General features: G+C 37.2%; 1 protein-coding gene across 4 annotated transcripts in view; it reads right to left on the bottom strand.

Annotated features, from left to right (window-relative positions):
• Nucleotides 1–26,188, bottom strand: part of LOC104605578 (eukaryotic initiation factor 3 gamma subunit family protein) — a 49,816-nt gene that overhangs the window by 4,551 nt on the left and 19,077 nt on the right. For 3 of the 4 annotated variants that reach the window (XM_010270400.3, XM_010270401.2, XM_088889333.1), the window contains 5 exons: nucleotides 19,307–19,388; nucleotides 19,155–19,225; nucleotides 11,020–11,061; nucleotides 5,949–6,073; nucleotides 2,619–2,712 (listed from right to left, as the gene is read on the bottom strand). In XM_010270400.3, coding sequence (XP_010268702.1) covers nucleotides 2,619–2,712; nucleotides 5,949–6,073; nucleotides 11,020–11,061; nucleotides 19,155–19,225; nucleotides 19,307–19,388 — 414 coding nt within the window. The remainder of the gene's footprint in view (nucleotides 1–2,618; nucleotides 2,713–5,948; nucleotides 6,074–11,019; nucleotides 11,062–19,154; nucleotides 19,226–19,306; nucleotides 19,389–26,188) is intronic. The other variant, XM_088889336.1, reaches the window with a different exon arrangement.

Here is a 26,188-nt window from a genome sequence, read left to right as displayed (position 1 = left end):
AATAAATTAATTACTTTATAATATAAAACATAAAATATTTTTCAAGTAATAAAATATTTACTAGTTAGTATTTTTAAAATATTTATTAAAATCAGAAAATGTTTATTAAATTTTATACTAAATCATAATTTATTATAAATTTAGTATTAAAAATCATAATAGATTCATTAAGTTTTATAACAAATCATAATTTATCATAATCTTAATACTACAAAAAGGAGAATCAGTTTATTAAATTTATAATAAAACATAATGTATTATAACTTTAATATGATTTAGTATAAAATCATAATAGATTCATTAAGTTTTATAACAAATCATAATTTATCATAATCTTAATACTACAAAAAGGAGAATCAGTTTATTAAATTTATAATAAAACATAATGTATTATAACTTTAATATTTAAAAAATCAAAATAAATGTATTTCTATTTACTAGTGTGAAATAAATATATTAGAATTTATAATAAATCAGAACTAAAAATAAGAAAAGAAAATACCAGATAACCTTGTAAAAACATCAAAATGCATAATAAATCAGTAAATCGTCATTTACTAATTTGTTATTGATCTTAGTTTCTTAGCTTTATATAATGGTTGGGAATAAGATAATAGTCTAGAAACATGTATTAATGCTTCTTTTATCATTTTACAAAATATCATTGCATATTTCCACATATTTCATAATATTTCCACAATGTCTCCAATTTCTACAATATTTCCCCTCGACATTTCCGACATATGTCCTATATTTTGGTAAGCAACATTTCCATCGACATCGGCATTTTAAACCTTGACTCAAACTGCATAACTAAACAAGGCCATTATCCAATTTTGGTCCCTAGCTATCTGAGGTCTTGGCACAGGTGAGCTGGATAAAGACCTAACTTTTGGCTTTTATTATTATTGCACAAAGTGGTTGCTCTCAACCTCAAAACCGTGTTCTCAAGCTTGTTAACCCAAGAGTTTACCTTTTACCATTACACCAAGCAATGGCCCTTAACTCCAACTGGATAAAGACCAAATATTTTGTCAAATAAGAAGACTGCATATGTCATTATACTATCAGTAAGTACATATAGTTATTCGGTTTACTACTCGATTGGTAATAAATATCAAACATAGACATCTCTTTTTTTTTATCAATAACTTCGAAAATTTTCATTAATAAGAAACTTTTAGGATACAACAAGAAGTTATGAAAGAAATCAGCTTAGTAAGCTGACCCTGGACAGAACTACAAATGTGCCCAAAACATGTGTTCTTTGAACCCCTTGCTTTGCTAAGCTATCTGCCAACAGACCCATCCCACCTGGATTGACATGTTCATTGACATCCACTTAAATCTTCGGAAATCATTCCTCAACGGCCATGTCACCCCTTCCCTTTTCTACAACCATTTTATCACCGTTTTTGAGTCTCCCTCAATGATCAGTCTGTTAATACCCAACTCTTTAGCCTTCTCAACCCCATATGCTGCAGCTAAAAACTCTGCCCTTGCCACATCACCCTCCTCCACAGGACCGGAGTGCAAAATAAGGAGGCTTGTTTACAGATCTCTTCTAGAGTTTGCTTTTTTGTATGGGAGGCTTGTTTACAGAGAACAAATACTTGTGATCTCCTTCAGAAGAAAAGTTTGGGAAGACTATATTTCTCACGCTTGCTGTCTGTGCATACAAGATGGAGAAACAGCTGACCACCTACTTATCCATTGTAATTTCACTCACAAGGTCTGGTTGCATTTCTTAAACCTGACAGGTTACCATTGGGTTAACCCAGAACATATTCAAGATTTTATCCATCAGTGGCAGGGTCGCGGTCTAAGCAAAAGAGGCAGAGTCTACTGGAAAATGGTGTTGCATGCAGTAATGTGGGGAGTCTGGGAAGAAAGAAATAAGTGACTATTTAAAAACAAGTTCAGAACTCTAGATAAGTTAATTTTAGATATTAACTATATCTGTAACTTTTGGCTGCTAGTTCAGAGGAGTTCCAAGGGCTCTCAATTACCTTGACAGAAATTTACAAACTATTCTTTTCATCCCCCACTCTACTCAGATTACCTCAAGACACCCAGCATCCTTCATTGAAGGAGGGACAACTTTACACTTTGATAGAAGTGCTGCAGGCAATCCAGACTCAGCTGGAATTGAGGGTATATTAAGGGATGAAAGAGGTAATATTTGCTGGGTTTTCAGTGGCCCAATCGGATTCACTGACTCAACCAAAGCTGAACTGTTGGCTGCTCTCACTGGAATCAGAATAGCTAAAAGCATGGGTATTCAGAACCTCTCCATTGCAGGGGATTCAGCAAATGTCATCAAATGGCTAAGGAACAAGGAAGGGGGACCTTGGACGTTAAGCCATTATTTGGCAGAAGCAAGGGACTCCTTGGATAGCTTAAATGCAAACCTGTTTTGGATTCCAAGGGAGTTTAATCCTATTGCAAATGGCTTAGCTAAATTGGGTGCCTGTTTAGAAAATATGTATAGTGATAGACTTCCTCCTGTGTAAGCTCTTCAGTGTTCTCCCCTGCTTTGTACACCACCTCATGTACTTCCTCCTTTTTTTAATGAAATCTGGTTAAACTTTTCTCAAAAAAAAAAAAGGAAGTCATACCTTCTGTTGATTTCATCGCTGAAGTTGAATATTCTTACTATATCCATAGAATATGGTGTGTCTCCCAAATATGTATTGCATACATAACCCGTACCTGTTATAACAAAAAATACTGTCAATAACTACATAGACTGGACTAGTAACAATTTTATAGAAAAAGGAAATATCTAAGAGATTGTTTAGCAGTGATGTTCAAGCAAAATATCCATAATAAACAAATGACAAAAATGTCTGTTATAAGCTTATTGATCAGCATTTGTAGTTGAGTATGAGATATGAAATCCTATGAATATTTCCAACTTGTTGATGCAAAAACTTGGTCATACCTACATCGAACTTTTAAATAGGATAAACAAACAAAATATACTGAAAACTTTCCATCTAATAAATTTGATAAAACATTTTAGTGGGGTCGAAAGAGTGATGATTGAAATGGAATTGTCCATCCCAACATTATTTTAATGCAAACATAGCTCCTAATTCACTCTCTTCATAAGGTAGAGCTCTTTTTTCAAAAAAAAAAAAGGTAGAGCTCTTAAGCCTTTTTCATGGAGACTATTTTTGGGATTAGTGTCTCTTAAATCAGAAACCATATATGGCCTTAGAATAGGTATAAATGTATAATTCTCCTTTCATATTTCAATGACAAGCTCTCTTTTTCATGTTTATAGTTTCCATGCGATCACACTCCTAGCAATATTTTATATAATGGTGGTGTATCCTAGTAGCTGTTCATATATAGCATCCAAACACTTCATGTTGACTATGTAAAGCCCACTTATCAAGGTTAATAAACTTGACAGGAAATGCAACTCAATGATAACCTGCAATTCAACCTTAAACAAATTTTCATGAAAAATAGAAAACAAAAAATTCTTTTTAGCTTCCAAACAAACACCAAAGGCTGCACAGAGACCTGAAATTCTCAATGTGTATACTTTAGAGCCTTATTATATGGGCTTAAGCCTGTTGTTGGCCGTATCAAGCCAACGTGCCAAAGTCAATCAACTTGGCATATAACACCTCAGTTATAACCTGTAGTTCATAATGAAGTTACTTGCAAGTCTTGGGAAAAAAAAAACATCAAAGGCTGCACAAAAAAATAAAATTCTTAATATATACTCTATAAGAAATAATATTTTTTCTTTTGAGACAATTGATAGAAGAGTTAAGAGAAAAAAAAATCTTCATATGGCATTCATTAGTCTAGAGAAAGCATATGATAGAGTCACTAGAGACAATATGGTGGACCTTGGAAAATAAAAGAGTGCCAACTAGATATGTGGACCTAATTAAGGATATGTACGAAACTAACAACCAATTAGAACACCTACAGAAGAGACATCAGATTTTACAATTACAATGGATCTTCACCAAGGTTCAACACTTAGCCCTTATTTATTTGCAATTATCATAGATGAATTGACTAAACATATCCAAAAGGAGGTCCCATGGTGCTTGTTGTTTGCTGATGATATTGCTTTAACTGATGAAACTAATTAAGGATTAAATGTAATATTATGTTTATGCACGAACACTTTAGAAACAAGAGGTTTTAAAATAAGTATGAATAAAGCAGAATATATGCAATCTACATTTAATATTAATAGGAGTTGCAAATCAGGGTACACTTAGGATTGGAGACCAAGAGATAACTCAATGTGATCTTCTGTTGTACTTTGATTCAATAATTCATAGCAAGGGAGAAATTGAGGGTGCTGCCCATAGAATTTGAGTAGGATGGGCAATTGATCTCTGGTTTATATCAACAAAAAAAAAAAAGAGTAGGATGGGCAAAATGGAGAGGTGAATCTAGAGTCTTATGGGAGAGGCGAATACCACTTAAATTAAAAGGAAAAAATCTATAAAACAGTTGTAAGGTCAATAATGCTGTATGGAGCAAAATGGTGGGCTATCAAAGAACAACATGTCAAAAAAATGAGTGGCAGAAATGTATATGCTGAGATCTATGAGTGGAAAAACTAGAAAGAATAGGGTCAGAAAATTCATTGGAAGGAACCTAGGAGTAGTTCCAATAGGTGATAAAATGAGAGAAAGTATAATTAGATGTTTCAGTCACATGCATAGAAGACCACCAGCATAACCTGTTAGAAAAAGCAATTAGTTACAAGTTGAAAGGGCTAAAGGGCTAGGGGAAGATCAAAAAGGACATTGGTCAAAGTAGCAAGAAATGATTTAAGCACTCATAATTTAACAATGAATATGACATTAAACAGAACGGAATGACAAAACAGGATTCATCTAGCCAACCCCATAGATAAGGCGTAAATGATGATGGTGATGATGATGATGATGAAGATGATGTTAAAAGATAAATGAACTGAAAGAAGAATGCTGATCAGATAAAATTGTGTTATACCTTGTTTATAAAATTTGGCTCCAAAACAACAGAAAAATGTGTTGTCCACATTTTCTAAACAATAAATTATAGAAACATTACAGGTAATATGGCTTACAAAATGATGGTATCCCCATTAAGCATCTTATCCTGAGCATATTTTTCAAAGCGCCTAGGTGATTCTGGGCGACATTGGGGTGCCTAGTAGCCTATGCGATAAGAATTTTATAATATAAAAAACTTAACTTTTGGCCAGTTCCCTTGTTTTATATACCATTGAGCATGTATGTTAATTGAAAAAATAGCAATTCTCTTTGATAAGAACATTAAATTTCCTCAAAATGTGGCAAATCATCACATCTAATTAAAAGAAAAAATCTTTTACATATATTAATTTCATTATTTTCAAATAAAACACTACTGTAATAAGTATTTAATAGAGTAATTTCATATCAATTAGCAGCTAAAGAAGGTTATTAACTTTATATGATAAATATTCAAGATGGAAAGTAAAATAGAAAAAAACAAGGATGGAATTTTTGTTTTATTTAATTAGAGAGAGAGAATAGAAAAAAAAGGTACCTTTTTATGCTTTTATTCTTTCTTTCCTCTTTCTTTTTTTCGTTCTTTCTTTCTTTTTCTCTCCTCAAAACCCTTTAATCTTTTAAATTTCAATAGTAAAACATTAAAACAAAGTATAAATGATATATATAGCATATAATAAAATGCATTAACACATATATTAATAAAACACAGCAATACAGATGATATTATATAAGACACCCGCCATGTCATTTTTAACGCCAAGGCAAGTGCTTAGTCACTTAGGCTGGTGCCTAGTTGCTACAAGTCAAGGCATTTGGGTGAGGCACCCAGCCAAGGGTGCCTAGTCGCCTAGGCGGATGCCTTGACAACTATGATCCTGAAAGAAACTTTCAGAGAAAAAGAGAACAAAATAAAAAAAGAGATACCTCCTAAACGTTCTGCAACAGCACCAGTAAGAATTCCACCCACCATATCAACCACAAGGACATCAGAGTATGCACCAACATTAGCCATAGAAAGCAGAAGGGATAAAGCATCTATGCGCATGAACCTGAGAATCATAGAAAAACAAGCAATGACCTAAACATATATAGATAGATAGATAGATAAAATTGTCTATTTAGATTCTACGGTGCATGCTCCCATATATTGTCTATTTAGATAAAATTGTTTTATACCAAAATGTTAGCAATCAAAGAACATATCCCATAAGGAATGTAATCACAATAAGGATGTCAAAACAGATAAATGACAAGAGTATAAAGTACAAATAATAAATTAGAAGTAAGGGCATTTAACAGAATCTAGAATAGCACTGATAGGCAACAAGATACAAGAATGGACAAAGATAGTAGGATTATATGAAACAGACGATTGATGAATGCAGAAAATAACTGATCCAGCACAAGTTGATTATTCTAGAAGAACATAGAATGGAGAAATAAGACTCATGCTATTGACTCCCTTTGGGTGGTGGTGGTGGTGGTGATGGTTATGGTGATGATCAAAATAGAACATAAGCCTACACAAGATCATTGGATTGTGCACCTTCAAGACAGAATTAAGACTCCAAGGAATTGTACTTTTATATTCTAAAGCATGTAAAAGTTGTAAATGCAATTTGGATTCATCATATACCCCTCTAAGTCCCAATATCCTATATAGCTGGGACCATTATTTGGTAATGACCTGGGGAATTCACTGATACAGATGAATCCTGGTTGCAAGATTCCTCAAATTTGAATCCTAAGAACCCTGCTGGTGTTGGCTTTATAAGGCATCACTAACGAAGTTAAGAATTTAAGATCATCAAGATCAAGATCATTCATTCTAAATGCTTACTATCCACTGAGAATGAGGCCATTCTGGAGGTCAGTGTCCATCCCCTTCCCTATATCTTATGGTAAACTATTTTTTAAAATATAAAAAATTACTTTCAAAGATAAAGAGATTTCACCAACAGAATACATCACAAGCAATTTAGAATAGAACCAAAAAAAGAAAATACAAAGCCCAAACTATCATCATTTAATTATATTACAAATTTACAATTTCACATACAGCATACCAAATTTATGGCATTTGTTAATTGTTAGCCAAATTGACAGTGCTGACCACTTTTTGCTTGCATCCAAATATTTGGTTAGTTTCTCTATTAGGCATCTAATTAGGAATGACAATATAGTATTCAATATACACATTTGTAACAACCGCTACCTCAGCCCCAGTGAATCACTGGTAGCAGTTAGAATAGGGAGTCCTGATAACGTAACTTTCGAGACCTGTAACCCAGCAAGTTCAGATTCCCAAGCATTACTACCCAGTCATAAAAGTGGCTTGATAATGGTCATTACAGAAGTTAAAAAGGAAGCTTCAGGCTCATAATGGTCATTACTTCAGAATAGGACTGGATAGTGTCAAAGGACTATAATATTTAATCTTCCTTGGTGTCAAAGGAGTTGGCTATTAATTGACTGGTTATAGGTTCTCTAACTTAGTATCCAATGTGGAAGTTGGAGTGGGCAGTAAAGAATTGGCAAAGTAAAACCAAAACTATAACAAATCCATGTTAAGCAAAATCAACAAGAAATATACTGGAATAGCTATTTTATATAAGAAATGTACTGGAATAGCATCAAGGTGGATAGGATTTGTTGGTTTAATCTCATCTAAGAAAGGTGTTCTTTCGTCAATTAAGGACAGCAAAGAATTGACAAAGTAAAACCAAAGCTATATGCACTGCCTTTAACTAACAAATCCATGTTTAGTGGTGCATATCACCAAATACAGAGAAAAAAAAAAAACCTTACAAATCCATGTCAAGAAAAATCTACAAGAAATGTACTGGAACAGAATCAAGCTTGGATAGGATCTATTGTTTAATCCCATCCAAGAATTGTGTGCTTTCATCAATTTAAGGATACTAAGCCTACAAGAATGGCATCCAATATTCTCCAGGGACAGGGCACGTCTATCAACAAACCAGTTATTCGGTTAATCCTACATACATGATGGGCAAAAATCTAGAGCTCCTTTCATTAGTGAAATATACCTTTTTTCTGTGATTAGTTAAATATATCAAAATTCTAAAACTTAACCGTAAGAAAATTGATAACTACCAAACCCTCAAACATCTAAAAGCATCAGTCATAACTAAGAACCACAGAATCTCAACCCATTTATAAACATTTTAAAGATATGAAAAAAGTAAACAACATGGACTCCAGAAGTGCAACTACAGAAACCCAAACTGATGATGTCCTGTGAGATAAGGATGGTGCATAACAAGCCTGCGACTTCAATAGTCTCCAGCATTGGTGCAAACATACAAAAGTTTAGACCCATGAAAAGTCAACAAATTGTATAAAGGTGACACATGAAGGAGGAGCCAGATTAATTTCAAGTAAGGATAAATCATCATAGCATATCCAGAAGAAGTTTTAAAAAGTTGGGGGAGATTTCCAGAATTATAACATAAGGTAGCTTGGTTCCTGATAATAGTCCAATTAAAAGGCATAGATAGGACAATAACTCTAGTTTCCATACGCAATTCAATAAATAAGGGGCCATCTGATAACAGCTGAAGTGGCTGAACTGAATGACATTGCTTTGTCATTTAGTGAAAAGCTTTTAAGGAGGTTGTCAGCTCCTTCATGGCTGAAACTGAAGTTGGGCTGATTACTACATCCTTGAATGTTTTATTATCTAATCATTTTATCCACCAAAAAACAATGAGTAATTTGTTAGACAGTTTTGTATGCCCTTAGCTTCAATCAGAATGATGTACTTTATGAGTTTATTGTAAATGAATAAAGATACATATTTGATTCATGTTCCCTTGGTATGTTTCTGTGTAATACCCTTAAACTGGACACTTAATGAGACTCGTGTTAGTTTAGAATGTTCACAGCCAGTGGGTCGTTCTGGGGAGACCTATCATGACAAGGCTGACACTGTGGTGCCACCAAGTCGGTTGGGGTGGCCTGTCTCAGCTGCCAGGGTGAGACCCTAGGCACATACAGTGTAGGATTAATTGAATCTTTGAACTGGACCAGATTTCTAGTATTGCCCTGGACCTTGGAGATTGATGGGCAAAACTGGAAAGTTACACCCGACCCCTAGACTCGATTATGATACTACACTAGGTGTCGGATTGGGCTATCTTTGATGTACCAATCAGTGAGATCCTTAGCGGGGGTCAAAACCTGGGTATGTTGGGACAGTCCGAGAATTCATCTGAGTGGGTGATCATAGTGACAGGATCAGCCCCTTTGTCGGACAAAGGTAATGATCGGGGATGCACTCTCACTGATGGAAACCAAGACTGCTGGCAGCCGATTTCAACCGTTGAGATTTGTTTTGCAAAATATATTTTATATAAGATATAAAAGTATATATATGGTTTCTAAAATGTTTGCAAGAAGGTTTTAATTCCCGGGATCCATATAAGTGGAGAGTGCAACACTGTTCCTTGCAGCCGAGGGAGAGGTCCTCTCTTGTCGGGCAGTGTATGATCATTATGAGCTGAGAGGTTAAGTGTAAGACCATTGAGGATAATACCTGATGGGCTAATCTTGCATCTGCCCACAGTCCCTGGGTGTTACAAGGTGGCTTGGCCCAGGGACCACTTAGTGTAAGTGTTGGGCCCATAGAGCCCATTTGATGGGTTTCAGGGGGTGCACTGTCATTAACAATGTATTTGGCCAGGCCTTGTAACAAAGGCTGGGCCGAACCCATGTGGCTGATGTGTAGATCAATGCTTGGGTCCCACGCCATACAAGGAAGCCCAACTGGGCAGCAATTTGGAAGCCTTTTGAGTACATAACCTTAAATGGGCCTTGAGCCCATTTCGAACTGGGCTGATTTGATCAGTCATTTAAAGGGGGCGAACTCTAAAGAGGGTCAGCTGAAAGGATTGGGCTTAGACCCTATCCACTCAGAGAGTCCAAGATCTAAATGGGATTTAGATCTGGAAACCTCCTAATTAGATTAGGAGACAGCTGATCTTATCTGCAGATAAGATAAGGGTTATCCCTTATCACTAAGGGACTTCTAACCCAAATATGATTTGGATTAGCAGCTCCTAATCTGATTAGGAGCTGATCCCTTTTGAGATTATAAAAGGGGAAGGGGGCGGCAGCCTACTACACAACAACATCCATAGCATTCTTCTCTTTGAAGAAAGAGAGATTGAGAGATTTCCTGCATACTGCGAATTCTCTCCTGCCGCCACCTTCCTGCTTTTGCCATTCCTTCAGTTCGATCTCCAGTTCTTGGGAGCAATCAAGATTGGATCTTGATTTCAATCTTTTAGGGAAAAGATTGGTTGGAGCTGTACTCAAGTCGTCCAGTTGATTCTTGTGAAGGGTCAAGTTCTTTTGAAGAACATTGCTGATTCTGCTCCATCCTTCACTGCGCCATCTTCAGTGGGAGCAAATTTTGGATCCTTCCTTGGGCGTGAACACCTCCATTGGGAGAAAGTATTTCTCCGTATCAGGTATAATCCTCTCCCACTCCTTTTGGTTCAGATCTGGTTCAGTTTATGGTTCAAGATTGATCCTTGAAAATATGATTTTCTAAATAGGGAATACGATTCCCAGTTGAAGGGAGAGAAAAATTTTTGAAATTCGCCCCTTATTCCGCAATCTTTGGGCGTCCATAGGATGGATCTCTCATCCCTTCATAATTCAGTTTAGCTACTTTAGCTTTTAATAAACAACCTATAAAATTTAATGTCTCACAGTAGCTGACCAAGTTAACTGAATTGCATTATTGAAAAATGAAATTTACATCTGAATTGAATGATACTTATAAAAAAAAAGTCTAAATTGAGACAGCTGCAAAATACAACCAAAATTTTTTTCGTAATGGTGTAGCATATTTGCATTAAAGTTTCTAAAATGTTAGCTCCAAGCCTGTAATATATTAAGCTGAAATCACAAAGGATTTGGAAAATATAAAATGAAAAAAAAAAAAAACTTTCTAAGAAATTATTACCCAATCCTAGCCGGATGCTTCTTGAAGTATGCCTCGCATATACTGCAAGAAAAATAAAAGTGGACCACAAGTAAATAGACTACAAATAGTCAAATACCAATATTTTATTGGTTAAACACTAGCAAATAGCGCCATACAATATTTGTTAGAGCACTTAACCAATGTTAAATTTGTCGTAATGGCTTAATGGCAACAAGTATGAATGGAAAAGTGTCTCAAAGACCAAAAACAAATCAGAACTATAGTAGATCAAGTGATGTACAAAAAATATTACACCATAAGGCAAAGACAAACCCATTTTTTCTGTTTATATTGTCCCAACAGTCCCATAAGAATAGGCATATAAAAAACCTACTGCATTAAGACATTCATTCACTTGCTTACCAATAAAAAAATGCATTCCTCTTTTGGGAATTAAGACATCAAGATGTGGAAGAATAAATGGAAAGAGATAGCAATGGCACAAGGGTTATTTATGCAGGTTGTTTAATGAAATTCTAGTGGTTATTTATCAAAAAAAAATTGTAATCCTGTCCCACCTAGGATAAAGGCCTTCTGTTGGGAAGTATTTCTTGGAAAAATCAACACCTGTGACATGCTCCAAAAAATAAGGCCTAATAAATGCCTTTCTCCTTATGTATGCATTCTTTGCAAAGCAAGCAGTGAGACCATTCCCCATTTACTTATCTCCTATTATTTTGTGGATTGTGTTTGGATATGTTTTTCTTCTCTCTTTGGTTGCAGATGGAACCCTGCTTAAGATGTGGCTAGCCTTTTTGTCCCAAATTCCAAAGACAACCTAAGAAGAGAGAAGGAATCATGTGGTGGGCAGCTAGAGCAGCTATAATATGGACTATTTTGGGAGGAAAGAAATGAGAGGATCTTCAAGAAGTACTACACCAAAGAGGATATAGTGAAGGTTGCCCATAGGGTGAAAACAATGACGGCCTTCAAAGTATTCTCAGTGGAGAGACACTATGGTGTGTTCAGGAATGTGACATGGTGCTAGCATTGTACTCAGGTGCAATTGGTCATGGAGACTCTATAAAGGCTGAAGAAATGGCATTACTACGAGGGCTTGAAGATAGCTAAACAACTCGGTTTTCAACAGGTGAGCAGTAACAGTTCAGGTGCTTGGATCTATAGGCAAAATCTAAGGGAGATTGGCAGTCAAGTTAAAGAACTGGGAGCAACTTTCAGATTGATCAAGAGATCCACATATGGGTTGGCTGATTCATTGGCCAAGCAAGCGGTTGGGAATGATTTCCCTGTAATGCATTGAATATTAACTTAATTGAATAAATGAAATTTCTGCTACTGATAAAAAAATAGTAATGGCACAAGCGAGAGATGTAAGATTATTGTGATTAAGCTTTGGGATTTGGGGAAGGCTAGGGAACATTCCTAAGGTTGGTTAATTTTCCCTAGAGATGATTCAAGGCTTATGTAACCAACCCTATCTAGTAAGCTTAAGTATCAACTAAGTGGAAGCTTTCAGACAAGTCTACGGTAATTCTAGGGTAATGGAAATGACCCTAAATTAGGAGAAATAGCTATTAAGGGGTACCGATCAAAAAAAAGAAATAGTTATTAAGGGGGTATTAGGTGTGTTTCAAATGATAGTTAAGGACTTATAGATTAGAGTAATTTATCCCATAGGACCAATCTTCTAAGTCAAGAAAGAACCAAAACTAATTAAGATCAATCAAGAAAAGTCCAAGATTCAGCAAAAAGTGCAGAGTAATTAGATCTGACTACAAGAGACAAGCAAGAAGGTTTAGATCTTACCCAAGAAGAAGAAAGAAGAAAAAAAAACAAAACACCAATTCTTGAATTTGAAAATTTAACTTTATTTTTTTTATCAATAAAAATTTAACTTTATTTCTTTTTTGTCAATAAAAATTTAACTTTATTTCATAAATCAAGTACTCTATATTCAAATAGCCTAGTCTTAAAAACACTTTCCTACTTCTATTACAACTCCAAATATAAAAATAAAAAAGAAAAAAGGACTCAATTGTCATCACTTATCACCAAATTGACCACAACGCTCCCAAAACATGTCAGATTTACAAGATCTTGGTCTCATTGGATAGGTAATTTGCCTATCTAATGACACTAAAATCACTAAAAAGAAGTTTTGGTCCTTGAAATGTAGGCTGAAAGAAAAGTGATGAATTTACATTTTTTTTTTTATCAATAACACTTTCATTAAATCATCAATAGAAGATTTACAAGAGGAAGACAAACACACTTATCTTCCAAGAGCAGCAAAGAACCTCATGAAAAGGAAAAAAAGAAAGAAAAAACACACTATAGCTACAGCTTAGCCCAAAACAGTGAATCCCTTTCTGCCCCTTGTTTAGCTAAACCATCAGCTAGGGAATTAGCCGATCTTTTAACCCAACGTGTCTTAACTTCCATCTCCCGCACCAGCCACTTGAATTTCCTCCTCTCATTATTGTACTTCCATAAGCCATATGAATTTACATATTCAACAAAAGAACTTGTTACGATCCATTTGTCCCATGTACCAGTATGGGATGCTAATGTGAGGTATCCCACATTGGTAGTATGGGACGTTGTTGTGGGGTATATATGTGCTTGGGTTCCCTCCCTCTAACAGCTAGCTTTTAAGGGTGAGTTCTCCTAAGGCACATAACAAATAGTATCAAAGCCTACACTATGCATCCCAGTTGCAATCGTGCGACACAGGTAGTGATGTTGGTATTGCAGTGTTCGGCCGGGACTAGGTGGACTAGTGCAAAGCCAGCCTGCATGGGCACCAGGAGTGCGGAGCGTGGTGGAATGTTACGATCCATTTGTCCCATGTTGGTAGTGTGGGATGCTAATGTGAGGTATCCCACATCAGTAGTATGGGATGTTGTTGTGGGGTATATATGTGCTTGGGTACCCTCCCTCTAACAGCTAGCTTTTAGGTGTGAGCTCTCCTAAGGCACATAACAAAAACTTGTTAGGAACCTACCTAACACAGAGCTCTTCGAGGGAGCCAACCTCCTAAATTAGAGAGAGAGAGAGAATGATGCTGAAAGGTCAATGGCTTGATTCCCTTATCTTTGATTATTTATACTGTTTTACAGAGCTCCCCTCACTTACACTCTTTAATTTCTTTTTCTGTTAAAACCGTTGCAAGTGGATGGTTAGTTAGTTGGGCTGTTGACGTGGCCTTCTCTTGTAAAACTGGCTAATGATTTTCTGTTGTTCTGTTTCAGCCGTCTTAACAATCCCTCCCTCCTTTAGAGAGACCTTGCTCTCAAGGCCTAAAGTGGGAAAGTTCATTTGCAGATCCAAGTAAGTTCCCAGGTGGCGTCCTCCTCTAGAAGTTTAGACTAGTGTTTTAAAAGCGCAAGGCGCAAAAAAAGCGCAAGGGCCAATTTGCACTTGAGGCACAAGGCGCAAGGTGAGGCGTGCACCTTTTTAAGAAAGGCGCAAAATTACAAAAAAAAAGGCTAAAAATAAAAAAAAAAAGTCAGAAAATTTAAAAAAAAATCAAAAAATATTAAACATGATGTTAATAAAAAAAATATAAACTTAAATTTTAAAATAAATGATTTAAAAAACCTATTATCTAAAATTAAAATACATAAACATAACATGTAAAGTGTATTCAAATGAAAATTTAAAAATAAAAGCAAACATATAAAGCATTTTCAAGCATGTAAAACCCACAATCTCTTTTTTCCTTAATTGCATTGCTTCAAATAGTTAATGTGATGTAAAACATATTGCATTCTTGATTCTATGAGTCACCTTTGTACCACGCCCCTCAAGGCAAGCCCGAACGAGTCAATGTTAGGGTCTGAAATTCTTATTTCTCACATAAAAAATAATGATTTTATAACTTTCATTGCCTTTTAAGAAGATGTTTTATTGCAATGAATGAACGAACAACATTAGCAAATAGGGGGTTCTCGAAGCTCTAGAGTGAGGTGGCCGAAAGGAGGAAATTTACTGGAGGCAGAGATCTAGAGTGAGGTGGCTGAAAGAAGAAGATAATAACTCCAGATTTTTCCACGTGTATGCCTCGGGGAGAAGAAGGAAAAACTTCATTTCCAAAATAAGAGTGAACCAAAGAGAAGTGGAAAATTCAGAAGAAATAACTGAAGACTTCCTCTCCTACTTTAAGAGCCTATATTCTAAGGATAGCATGTGCAGTTTCAGATTGAATACTTGGGAAGGATCAACTTTGTCGGTAGATAAGAAAGTTTGGTTGGAAAGAAGTTTCGAAGAGGTGGAAATCAAAGAGGCAGTTTTTAGCATGGAAGGAGACAGGGCACCTAGCCCAGATGGTTTCCCTTTATTTTTCTTCCAAAAAAGTTGGGATATTGTTAAGGAAGATCTTCTAATGTTCTTTAGAGAGTTCCACTCCTCAGCCATAGTAAATAAAGGCTCAAATTCAACCTTTCTGTGCTTGTTCCCAAAGAAAGGGGGAATTTTGGAAGTGAAGGACTTTAAGCCAATAAGTTTGGTAGGGCGTGTTTATAAAATTTTGGCCAAAGTCCTAGCAGAAGACTGAAAGAAGTGCTACAAGATGTGATCTCTCCAAATCAGTTTGCCTTTGTCAAAGGAAGACAAACTGTGGATAGTATTTTAACTGCAAATGAATGTGTAGAAGACAGATAGACTCGTGGGAATCCAGGGGTTCTAGTCAAGCTAGACCTTGAAAGGGCCTACAATAAAGTTGACTGGGAGTAATACCTTGAACTGCTTGAGACTGAGAGGATTCGGCAGAGATGGGATCAAATGGATCAAAGGATGCATTGGCTCATCTTGGTTTTCAGTTTTCCTAAATGGAGAGTCTAAGGGCTACTTTAAGGCTAGTCGAGGGCTTAGACAAGGCTGTCCACTCTCTCCTCTCCTCTTTACCTTAGTGATGGACATCTTCAATTTTCTATTTGACAAAGCCAAATTACTAAGTTCGGTTAAGGGCTTTGAAGTGGGAAGAGATATGGTCCAGGTTTCTCACTTGCAATTTGCTGACAACATCATCCTATTCTTGGATGCATCCTTGGAAAACATCTCCAATGTGAAGAGGGTGATCAAAGCCTTTGAATCAATTACCAGGCTGAGGGTCAATTTTAGCAAATCTAGTATTGTACCCATGAATTCAGTTGAAGAGAGCCTCCTAGAGAATTTCAAATATGTTCTGAACTATAAAGTGGAAAACCTCCCCATTTCCTATCTAGGAATGCCCCTTGGAGGCAACCCAAGAACACTAAACTTCTGGGGACCAGTGGTGGAGAAGTTTGAAAAGAAATTAGCTTCGTGGAAAAACTGCTACCAATCAAAAGGGGGTAGACTGATTCTCCTAAAGGCCTCTCTAGCCAACTTACCAATTTATTATCTTTCTGTCTTCAAAATTCCTCCTAAAGTGAGAAACTATTTAGAGAAAATCCAAAGAAACTTTCTTTGGGATAGAGGAGGGGAGAATAGAAACCACTTGGTAAGTTGGGATCAAGTGTGTAAGTTGAAGGAGGAGGGAGGATTGGGAGTTGGGCATTTGAAAGAGAAGAACACCTCTCTCTTGAGCAAATGGCTATGGAGATTCCCTGTAGAATCCAATACACTTTGGGCAGCTGTCATCTCTAGTAAATATGGAACAAATGCAAATGGGTGGGACAGTAATCTTCATTTGAACCAGGTAAAGAATTCAAATCCTTGGAAAGGCATAATCTCTTCACACTCTTCTTTCCTTACTTTCATTAGACTTAAAGTGGCAAATGGAAATAAAATAAAATTCTGGAAAGATCTCTGGTGAGGAATACCATTCTAGCAGAATCTTTCCCTGGAATCTTCAATCTCTCCACAGACCAAGACTCAACTGTTTCCTCTTGTATCCCAGTTTTACCTGCCGATATTAATTGACCCTGAACCTGAAAGATCTCTAAGGGACACTGAGATCTCAGACCTCATAAACCTCTTCCTCACCTTAAAAGAAGTCTACACCTCCCCTCATTCCATTGACACCTGAGTTTGGACCCTCAACCCAAATGGTGTTTCTCTTCCAAATCTATGTTTAAGGCTCTAATTGCAGGTGATCAGATCTCCTCTTTCCCTTTCAAGAAGATATGGAGCAGTCATATTCCTCTAAGAGTTTGCTTCTTTGTCTGGGAAGCATGTCTATAGAGAATAAATACATGTGATCTTCTTCAGAAAAAAAGCCTGGGAAGGTCATATATTTCTCCTCATGCATGTTTGCTTTGCCTAAGAGAAGGGGAATCTGCAGATCATCTACTCATTCATTGCAATTTTTCTTAAAAGATTTGGTGGCATTTCTTAAACCTGACTGGATATAGTAGGGTCTCTCCAAAGCATATTCAGGAGTTCCTCAATCAGTGGCATGGGTCAGGCTTGAGCAGAAGAGGTAAAGTGTATTGGCAAATTGTGGTACATGCAGTATTGTGGGGAATTTGGGAGGAAAGAAACATGCGCATATTTGAAAACAAAATCAGATCTCTAGAAGAATTAATTTCAGATATATTCTTTTGTTGTAATTTTTGGGTTGTTAATTCTGAGATGTTTCAGGGCCTCTCTCTCAATGATCTTAACAGAAATATCCAAACGATCTTGCTTCTCCCAACTTACCCTCAACTAACCCAAAGACACAGATACCACATATTGAAGAAGGGATGATTCTAAACTTCGATGGAAGTGCTGCAGGCAATCCAGGCAAAGCTGGGAATAGGTGGTATTTTGAGGGATGAACAGGGGTTTATCTGTTGGGCTTTCAGTGGCCCAATAGGTAACACAGACTCAACAAAGGCTGAAGTGATGGCAGCACTCACTGGTATCAGAATAATAAAAAGTTTAGGCATTCAGAAATTATCCATTGTTGGAGACTCTGCTAATACTATCAAATGGCTGAAAGACAAGGAAGGGGGTCCTTGGAGGTTGAGTCATTATCTGACTGAGGCAAGAGACTCCTTGGAAAATTTAAATGTAAATCTGTTGTGGATACCGAGGGAGTTGAATCAAATTGCAGATGGATTAGCTAAAATTGGAGCAAACTTAGAAAATTTATACAGCAACAGGCTTCCCCCCTTGTAATTTTGCGTTTCTGCTGTTTAAGTTCTCTTTCCTTTATTCAGTACATCTGCTCATGTACTCCTTGTTCTATTTAATGAAATCTGGTTAACTTTTTCTCAAAAAAAAACATCTCTCAAGTGATAGTTGTTATCTACTGATTACATCATCTAACGTGTCCAGGAATGTCATAGAGGTGGCTGACATACATGTCCAGGAATGTTCAGATCTGTTATATTCTTCCCAGGTTCCCAAAGAGGGTCAAACTTACTAAACAAAGCACATGCTGTTGCTGCATATGGTATACAGACTGGTATTAAGATCCATATTCCATGAGACACAACCCCATTACTTTGCTTTCAGCTTCAGTTTTCCATATCAAAACATGTCAAAATCCTCCATATGCCTTGGTTTTAGTATGGATAAAAAAGATTATTCGACTGTCTAGCTGAAGAGTCTACTATCTTAAATTTCCCTGTTTAATATTTATTTCCCTACCAGTTCACACTTTTTCAGCCTTGACAGTCCTAAGTACCTACAACCTACAGGCAACAGCACAGCCTTAAACATTGCTCTCTCATCTGGTTTCCTTGTTTTATTGATCTTTGAACCCGAGCTAAGTACTACCCAACCACCATTATCTGTCATTGGAAAGGCTGTTGGTTTTGCTTGAGCCACAGTTTATGGCTTCCTTTGGAGTGCAAGTGGAGTTTATGTATATTTGTGTGTTGCAGGAGGCCACAAAGCTCACACTAGTTTTCTCTCCTTTTCAATACAACTTTATACTTTACCATCAAAAAGATTATCTTTAACTAAAATCTTAATTTCAAACTAGGCCAGTCACAAGTTGATAATATATGATCCATCATTAACAACCGAACATAACATCATATACACATGATTAGGAAATGTCAGAAAATGAATCAACAAATTAGAAGAGAAACACAAAGAAGTGCTCTATAGTTGGATATGTAAATCAAAGATGCTTATCTTTGGTTACCAGTTTAACTTTCAAAGTTTGCATTTAAATAATGATCAACTTGATATAGTTTGCAAGAAGACTAAATAAAATAATGGAATCTAGACTTCACCTTCGAGCAAAAGGACGCCTCATTAGTACCCTAGGTGCATATTTCTTCTGCTTTCTAAGTCTATATTTCTCCTGTAGGTTGAGCGAAAAATCAGCAAAAAATCTCTAATAAAGTAGCACATCAAAATTTTAAGTTCTGTAAACCAAACTGACCTGAGAAAACAATGTTTTCTTCTCAAATGTTGAGCTGTTCGCAATTAATGCTTCAACTATTTCATCACCTGCTGCACCTTGTCTGTATTCAAACTAATAAGAAAGAGTCAGAAAGAGAAACATTTGCCTCCCTTACAAGAAAGATGGAATAATGATTAACTAACACATGCCATGACATAGACATGAAAAACAAAATGTATCTATAAATCTCTACCCAACAAATACATATTTGTCCATTCTTAAAGGAAGATAAAGACATGTGCAAAGTAACCAATTCTCTAGTTGCACCAGCACGTGGTTCATATAGTTGTAAACAAAAAAATAATGTACAAGTGTGCCAAAAGAATACAATATGACTAGCACAATTCTGTACCTCACATGGACAAATCCATGTGAGAGTCAAAAAGTTGTATAGGTGTGCCAAAAAAAAAAACAGTACAACAAAACTGCTTTGTTCTGTTACTTTTGTAACTTTTTTTTTTGACAAGTAACTTCAAATTTATTAATCAAATATGAAAAGCATTACAAGCATCCCTTAGAGAGGCACGAGATGCTACCTCTCCAACAGAAAAATAAAATATAAATTATATTTGAGCCCAATACAATTGGTTTCTACCACCCCTTGCATTACCTCACATTGGACTGGGTTTGTTCTGTAACTTAAATATATAGATCCAAAACTAACATTACCTCACATTGGACTGAGTTTCTAAGTAGTCTGAAACTAGAAAGTCATAAAACATACATCAATTGGGGTATTTGGTTCTTATCTGCAGGAACCTATCCTCTCTGAGCAAAGGCCAGAGTACCTTAGGAAATGGAAAGGTTCTTCTATTTTTTCCTTTTCTTTTCTTTTGAGGTACAAACAAGGCATTATTAATGTTAAAATTATAAAGAGTGTAGGGGATGAGATATACCAAAAGAAATTCTTTACAGAGATGAATCAAGAAAGAATAGCAAAAAAAGGAATACTATCCCATTAGCTCCTGTTGTTGGATTTGATTTTGTTTCTGCTGTTAGAGTGCTGTCAGTCTAGGGTGCTGTCAGCATGTTCTTTTCTTTGTTTAATCATTTTATTATTAGAGTGTGCCACCAGGGGCATGATTGTAATTTTCTTTTCTTTTATTTACATCATGTTATTATAAATAAGAAGCTGGGCGCCGCCAGCCCAACCTTTTTGACTCTCAAACACTTTTCTTCCTCTCCTCTTCTCTTCTCTCTTCTCTCCTCCCCTCTCTCTCCTCTCTCTCTTCTAGAAAGAAAACATGGTCTCAGAGCGCAACTCTGGGCGATAGGAGTGTCTTTTCTCCTCTGAATCACATTTACTCCACCCAGTTTTCTGATTTCTTGGTCAGTGAAAGCAAGAAACCCTAATCGGATTGATCAGAACCACCTGTAGTTGTTTCTTCCGGGTTCTTCCATGGTCATAGCACCAAGGTAACCCTAGTAGGAGGGGGTCGATGCTGTGAAGACTCTTTTTTCCTTTGGCCAATGCTATGAAGACTTGGTCTTGGATTTGCACCTTCATACAAGGGTGTGTGATCCCCTTTTGTCGCAAGTATGTGCTGTGATGGGTTGGTGTCTGTAGTGTGTAGTCCAATGGTGACTGAAATTTAAATTTCTAGACTGTTGCTGGACTGTTTAGTTGCTGCCAGTGTATTTCAGCAGTGTTTTTCTTTATTTCTGGACTGTTTAGTTGCTAGCAGTGGTTTTCAGCAGATTGTTCTTTATTTCAGAAGCAGAATTTTTAGTGTTTAGTGCCCTAATTGTGACTGTGAGAGGTAATAGTTGAGTGGGGACTGATCTTATGCACCTGTGGTTTGGGTTTTGTTTTGTAGACTCTGTTCCTCTCAATGGCAAATGATGATTCTACCTCATCTGGGGTTACATCAACCCGTAGTACAGCTGGTATGGGAGTTGAAAATATGATGTTTTCCTGTGCCAATTACCCTTTTAAGCGGCCTGAACTACCTGGAGTGGGCTAAAGGTGTAAAACTTTATGCAACAGCAAGGGAAAAAGTTGGTTACATAAATGGAAGAGTGAAAGAACCCAAGAGTGGGACAGCTGAACATGATATGTAGGGGTGCAACTTGGGCGGGCCCAGCCCGAGCCCGAACCGGCCCAACCTGGAATTTTACACGGGCTGGGCTTGGATTTTCTGTCCTCGGGCTGGGATCGGCCCAAGAAATCAAGTTTTTTTATTTTTCGGGCCAGGCTCGGGCCTAGCCCTTAGGTAGCCCGAGCTCGGCCCAATTATATACATTTATACATATATATATGTGTATATATGTAAATGTTGCATACATATTTACATATATATACACACATATTTGTATATATAACATTTGTATAGAAATTTTGCATACATATTTACATACATACATAAATATATGTGTATATATTCACATAAATACATTTATATATGTATAATTTTAGAGTGGGTTCATTGACCAAACCGAGCCCGGTCCGGGACCAAGCCCAACCCAAGTGCATCAAATTACAAGGCGGGTTGGGCTCGGGTTGGGAAAATCGGGTTTGACCTCGGGCCTTAAGCCCAAATTTTAGGGTCGGGCCTGGGTTGACCATAAACCCTGCCCCACTTGCACCCCTAATGATAGGTGGGACCAAGATGTAGAGAACACTGATGTGGTAACACTGTGTTCATATGGCAGCATATTTTTGTTAGTTATGTCGGTGTTAGTTGGTAGTTATTTCAGCTTTATTATTAGTTTATTTGCCATGTAAGCAATAAGGGCAATTCAGCCCTTTTACAATTAGTCAACATATACAAATATCAAGAGTGGGTCGGCTGATGTCAAGACCAACCCTCTCTTTTCCAAGATCTCCTTGTGTGCTTCTTCTCTTCTCTCCTCTCTTCTTCATCTCTTCTTCAATTTCTTCATTCTTTTTCTTTGAAATCAAGACTAATTGTAGTCTTGATCAACTACTTGGTATCAGAGCCGACCTAGGAGCTCTTATGTTAGTCTAATTAGATTGACTACATGAGAATCTCCTAGGGTTAGAAGTTTTTCAACAAAGAAGGAGGATCGACTGATTCTTGGAGGTTATTGGTAGTGTGCGAGTGCTACTAAGAAGACTGTAGAAGGCTGGGAGAGTTCCAATAGTCAGGAAGAATCAGAAAAGGCTTCAAATCCTCAAGATTATGGCTTTGCATCAGACAGAAGGTGGCGGGCCTGGCGGCAGAGATTTTTTTTCATAAAGTAAGCTTTTTTCTTGAGAATAACTTTGAAAAAAAATCATCTTGGTTTATTCTGAGAGGTGCGGCTGGAAAATCTGTATTTTTTTCTTTAGGGTTTTGAGAGAAGACCCTAAAATTCAGAGTTGTTGGTTTCATATCAGATTTTGAATTGGTTTCATTCAGAACTCTATTTTCTTTGTTCTTTGGAAGACTTAGGTTGGCTGTTATTAGTTGTTTGGGTGCTGTTTTTCTATTACAGTAGTTAAAAAAAGTTTTTTTATTAATTCTTGATCAAGAATGGAGTTCAAGAATCAGGGGGAAGGTGTTTTTGGGACTAACAATTCTGATAACATGTCTGAGAATGCCTTTCAGATTACAACTGTGAAGTTTGATGGATCAAACTACTTTAAAATGGGCTCAATCGGCCATGATGGCCATTGGGGGTAGAGGAAAACTGAGCTACTTGTTGGGAGATGTAAAAGAACCAACTAAGGAGGACCAAGCTTATACCAAATGGATTCAAGAGAACTATTTGGTTATGACATGGTTGTGCAACTCTATGCAGCCACATATCAGCCAGAACTATTTGCGGGCAAAAACAGCCAAGGAAATCTGGGATGTCATGAAGGAGACTTACTCCCAACCCCTTAATGTTGCTAGGGATTATGAATTGAAGTGTGAGGTTAACAACCTTAAGCAAGGAGAGAAACCAGTCTCGGTTTACTTCTCTACCTTGAAATCTCTGTGGCATGAAATTGACCACCTAGAAACACTTGAGTGGGAAAGTCTGAAGGATGCACAGACTCATAGAAAGCAAGTTGAAACTAATAAGGTTTTTGAGTTCCTAACTGGTCTGAATCCTAACTATGATATTGTGAGACAGCAACTACTAACAAGGGACAGTGTAACCCTAGCTCAAGCCTACTCCTTAGTGCATAGTGAAGAGACTAGGAGAAAGGTTATGATGCAGCATCGGCCCTTCCCACCAGCCTTGGCAGCAGTTAAACCTACGTCTGGGGGTGATATGGAAAGGGATATAAAGAAGGAAGACAAGCGGGATCTAGTGTGTGAACATTGCAAGAAACCTAAGAATACTAAAGACACATGTTGGAAGTTGCACCCTCATCTAGTTCCAACAAAGCTCGGGAACAAAAGGGGTAATACTAATATGGCTGTTAATACTGATTGTGCATCCTCATCGGGCACAAAAGACACACCTCTAGACACCCTAGCTGATGTTTGGACTGCCCTGACTCAGTTGGAAAAGGAAGTTGGCAATTCAGCTCAATCATCTCAGCCGCCATCAGCTCCTCCCACATCAGCTTGAGCTCATTCAGGTACTCGGGCCTCAACTTATCATGCTTCAGCTCCAGGTAACACTGAACATTGTTGAGTAATAGGCTCAGGTGCATCTGACCATATGACTGGCTTGCCATCACTGTTCACTACCTATCACTTATCTTCTGGCAAAGATAAAGTGTCCATTGCTGATGGTTCCCTTGTTCTCATTTCTAGCAAGGGAGACATCAACTTGTCTAATACCATTTCCTTATCTTTAGTTCAACATGTTCCGAAGCTTAATACTAACTTGCTTTCGGTCAGTAGCATTACAAAACATCAGAATTGTTCAATAACTTTTTTCCCTAACCGATGTGTTTTTCAGGACTTGGAGACAAGGAAGGTGATTGGGACTGGCCATGAGACGAATGGGATCTATTTACTTGGAGAGAATTCTCATTGGGAAGATAGTGAAGATAGAAAGTCTTTTGTTTCTCAACCTGTTAGTTAGGTTATGCTTTGGTATAATCGGTTGGGTCATTTATCCTTTCGGTCTTTGAAGAGTTTGTTTCCTAATTTATTTGAGTTTGTTCAGATGTCCAATTTGAAATATGAGAGTTGTGAGATTGCAAAGCATTGTAGAACATCTTATTCATTGAGTAATAAAAGAAGTAGTAATTCTTTTGATATTGTGCATACCAATGTTTGGGGCCTGTATCACATCACTGCTATGGGGGGATACAAATATTTCTTGTTGTTTGTTGATGACTATACCCGTTTTTCATGGGTTTACCTTATGCATTCTCGAGATTAGGTTCCTACTTTGACCCAGATCTTTCATCAGATGATTTGAACCCAATTTAGGATCAAAATCTTCAGATCTGATAATGCGAAAGAATACTTACCAACTCATTAGCCTCTTTTTTGCTTGATCATGGGATTATTCACCAGAGTACTTGTCCTTGTACACCACAGCAAAATGGGGTTGTTGAGAGGAAGAATATGCACTTATTGGAGGTGGCTAGAAGCATTATGTTTAACTCCAATGTGCCTATTCGTTTCTGGGGAGACGCTATTCATAGAGCAGTGTATCTCATTAATCGAGTTCCTTCACGGGTTCTTGACATGAAGCCTCCATTTACCCTTCTATACACCACAGCAAAATGGGGTTACTGAGAGGAAGAATAGGCACATATTGGAGGTGGCTAGAAGCATTATGTTTAACTCCAATGTGCCTATTTGTTTCTGGGGAGATGCTATTCTTACAGCAGTGTATTTCATTAATTGAGTTCCTTCACGGGTTCTTGACATGAAGCCTCCATTTACCCTTCTATACCCCGATAAAGAATTGTTTACTGTTCCCCTTAAAACTTTTGGTTACACTTGCTTTGTTCAGATTCTTGGACCTCATCGTTCCAAATTTGATCCTAAGGCCTCCAAATGTATTTTTCTCGGTTATGCACAAACTCAAAAGGGTTATTGCTACTATGAACCTACTTCCTCTATGGATGTTACTTTCTTTGAGGATGTACCCTATTATCCTAGGGTTTCTCCTCATGGGGAGAGTAGTGAGAGTGGGGTTAACTCATCAGAAGTTCCTTTACCTGTTCCATTGAGTGATAAGGGATGTAATGGAGAGGGTTGTCAAAAGTGTCAGGATTTGAGAATCTATCACAGGCAGTGGAGGCAGGTTGATTTCGGTCATCAGCAATCCGGGCCAGCCCTCCAAACCCAAGTACCACAGTCCCTTTATCAGATCTAAGTCCCACTAAGATACCTTCCACTGTTGCACCCTTACCTCCTTTGGATGACCTTGACCTCCCAATTGCAGTCCATAAAGGCAAACGAAGTTGCACCACATCCACAGCTCATTACATTTCCCAATTCTTGTCCTATGATCGCTTGTCCCCCTCTTACAGGTCCTTTCTCACATCCATTGCTGATATTCCTCCTATCCCCAGAATAGTGTAGGAAGCCTTGTTAGTTCCTAAGTGGAAAGATGCAATGAAGGTTGAAATGGATGCTCTTCTGAGGAATAATACTTGGGAGCTAGTTGACCAACCTAAAGGGAAGAAACCGGTTGGATGTAGATGTGTATTTACTGTGAAACATAATACTGATGGTTCCATTGAAAAGTATAAGTCCTGGTTAGTTGCAAAAAGATTTACTCAGACTTATGGTATAGACTACTCGGAGACTTTTGCTCCAATAGCAAAGATGACCACTATTAGAGTTTTATTATCCCTTGCAGCTAGTTACTCTTGGCCCTTGTTCCAAATGGATGTTAAAAATGCCTTCCTCAATGGAGATTTACAGGAAGAAATCTACATGCAGTTACCTCTTGGATTTTATGATGCAGAGACAAGAAATAAGGTTTGTCGTTTGAATAAAGCCTTGTATGGAC

The sequence above is a fragment of the Nelumbo nucifera genome, chromosome 1, assembly GCF_055504915.1.
Source record: "Nelumbo nucifera cultivar China Antique chromosome 1, China Antique-T2T, whole genome shotgun sequence".
Taxonomy (NCBI): Eukaryota; Viridiplantae; Streptophyta; class Magnoliopsida; order Proteales; family Nelumbonaceae; genus Nelumbo; species Nelumbo nucifera.
This window is presented reverse-complemented; position numbering and strand designations above follow the sequence as displayed.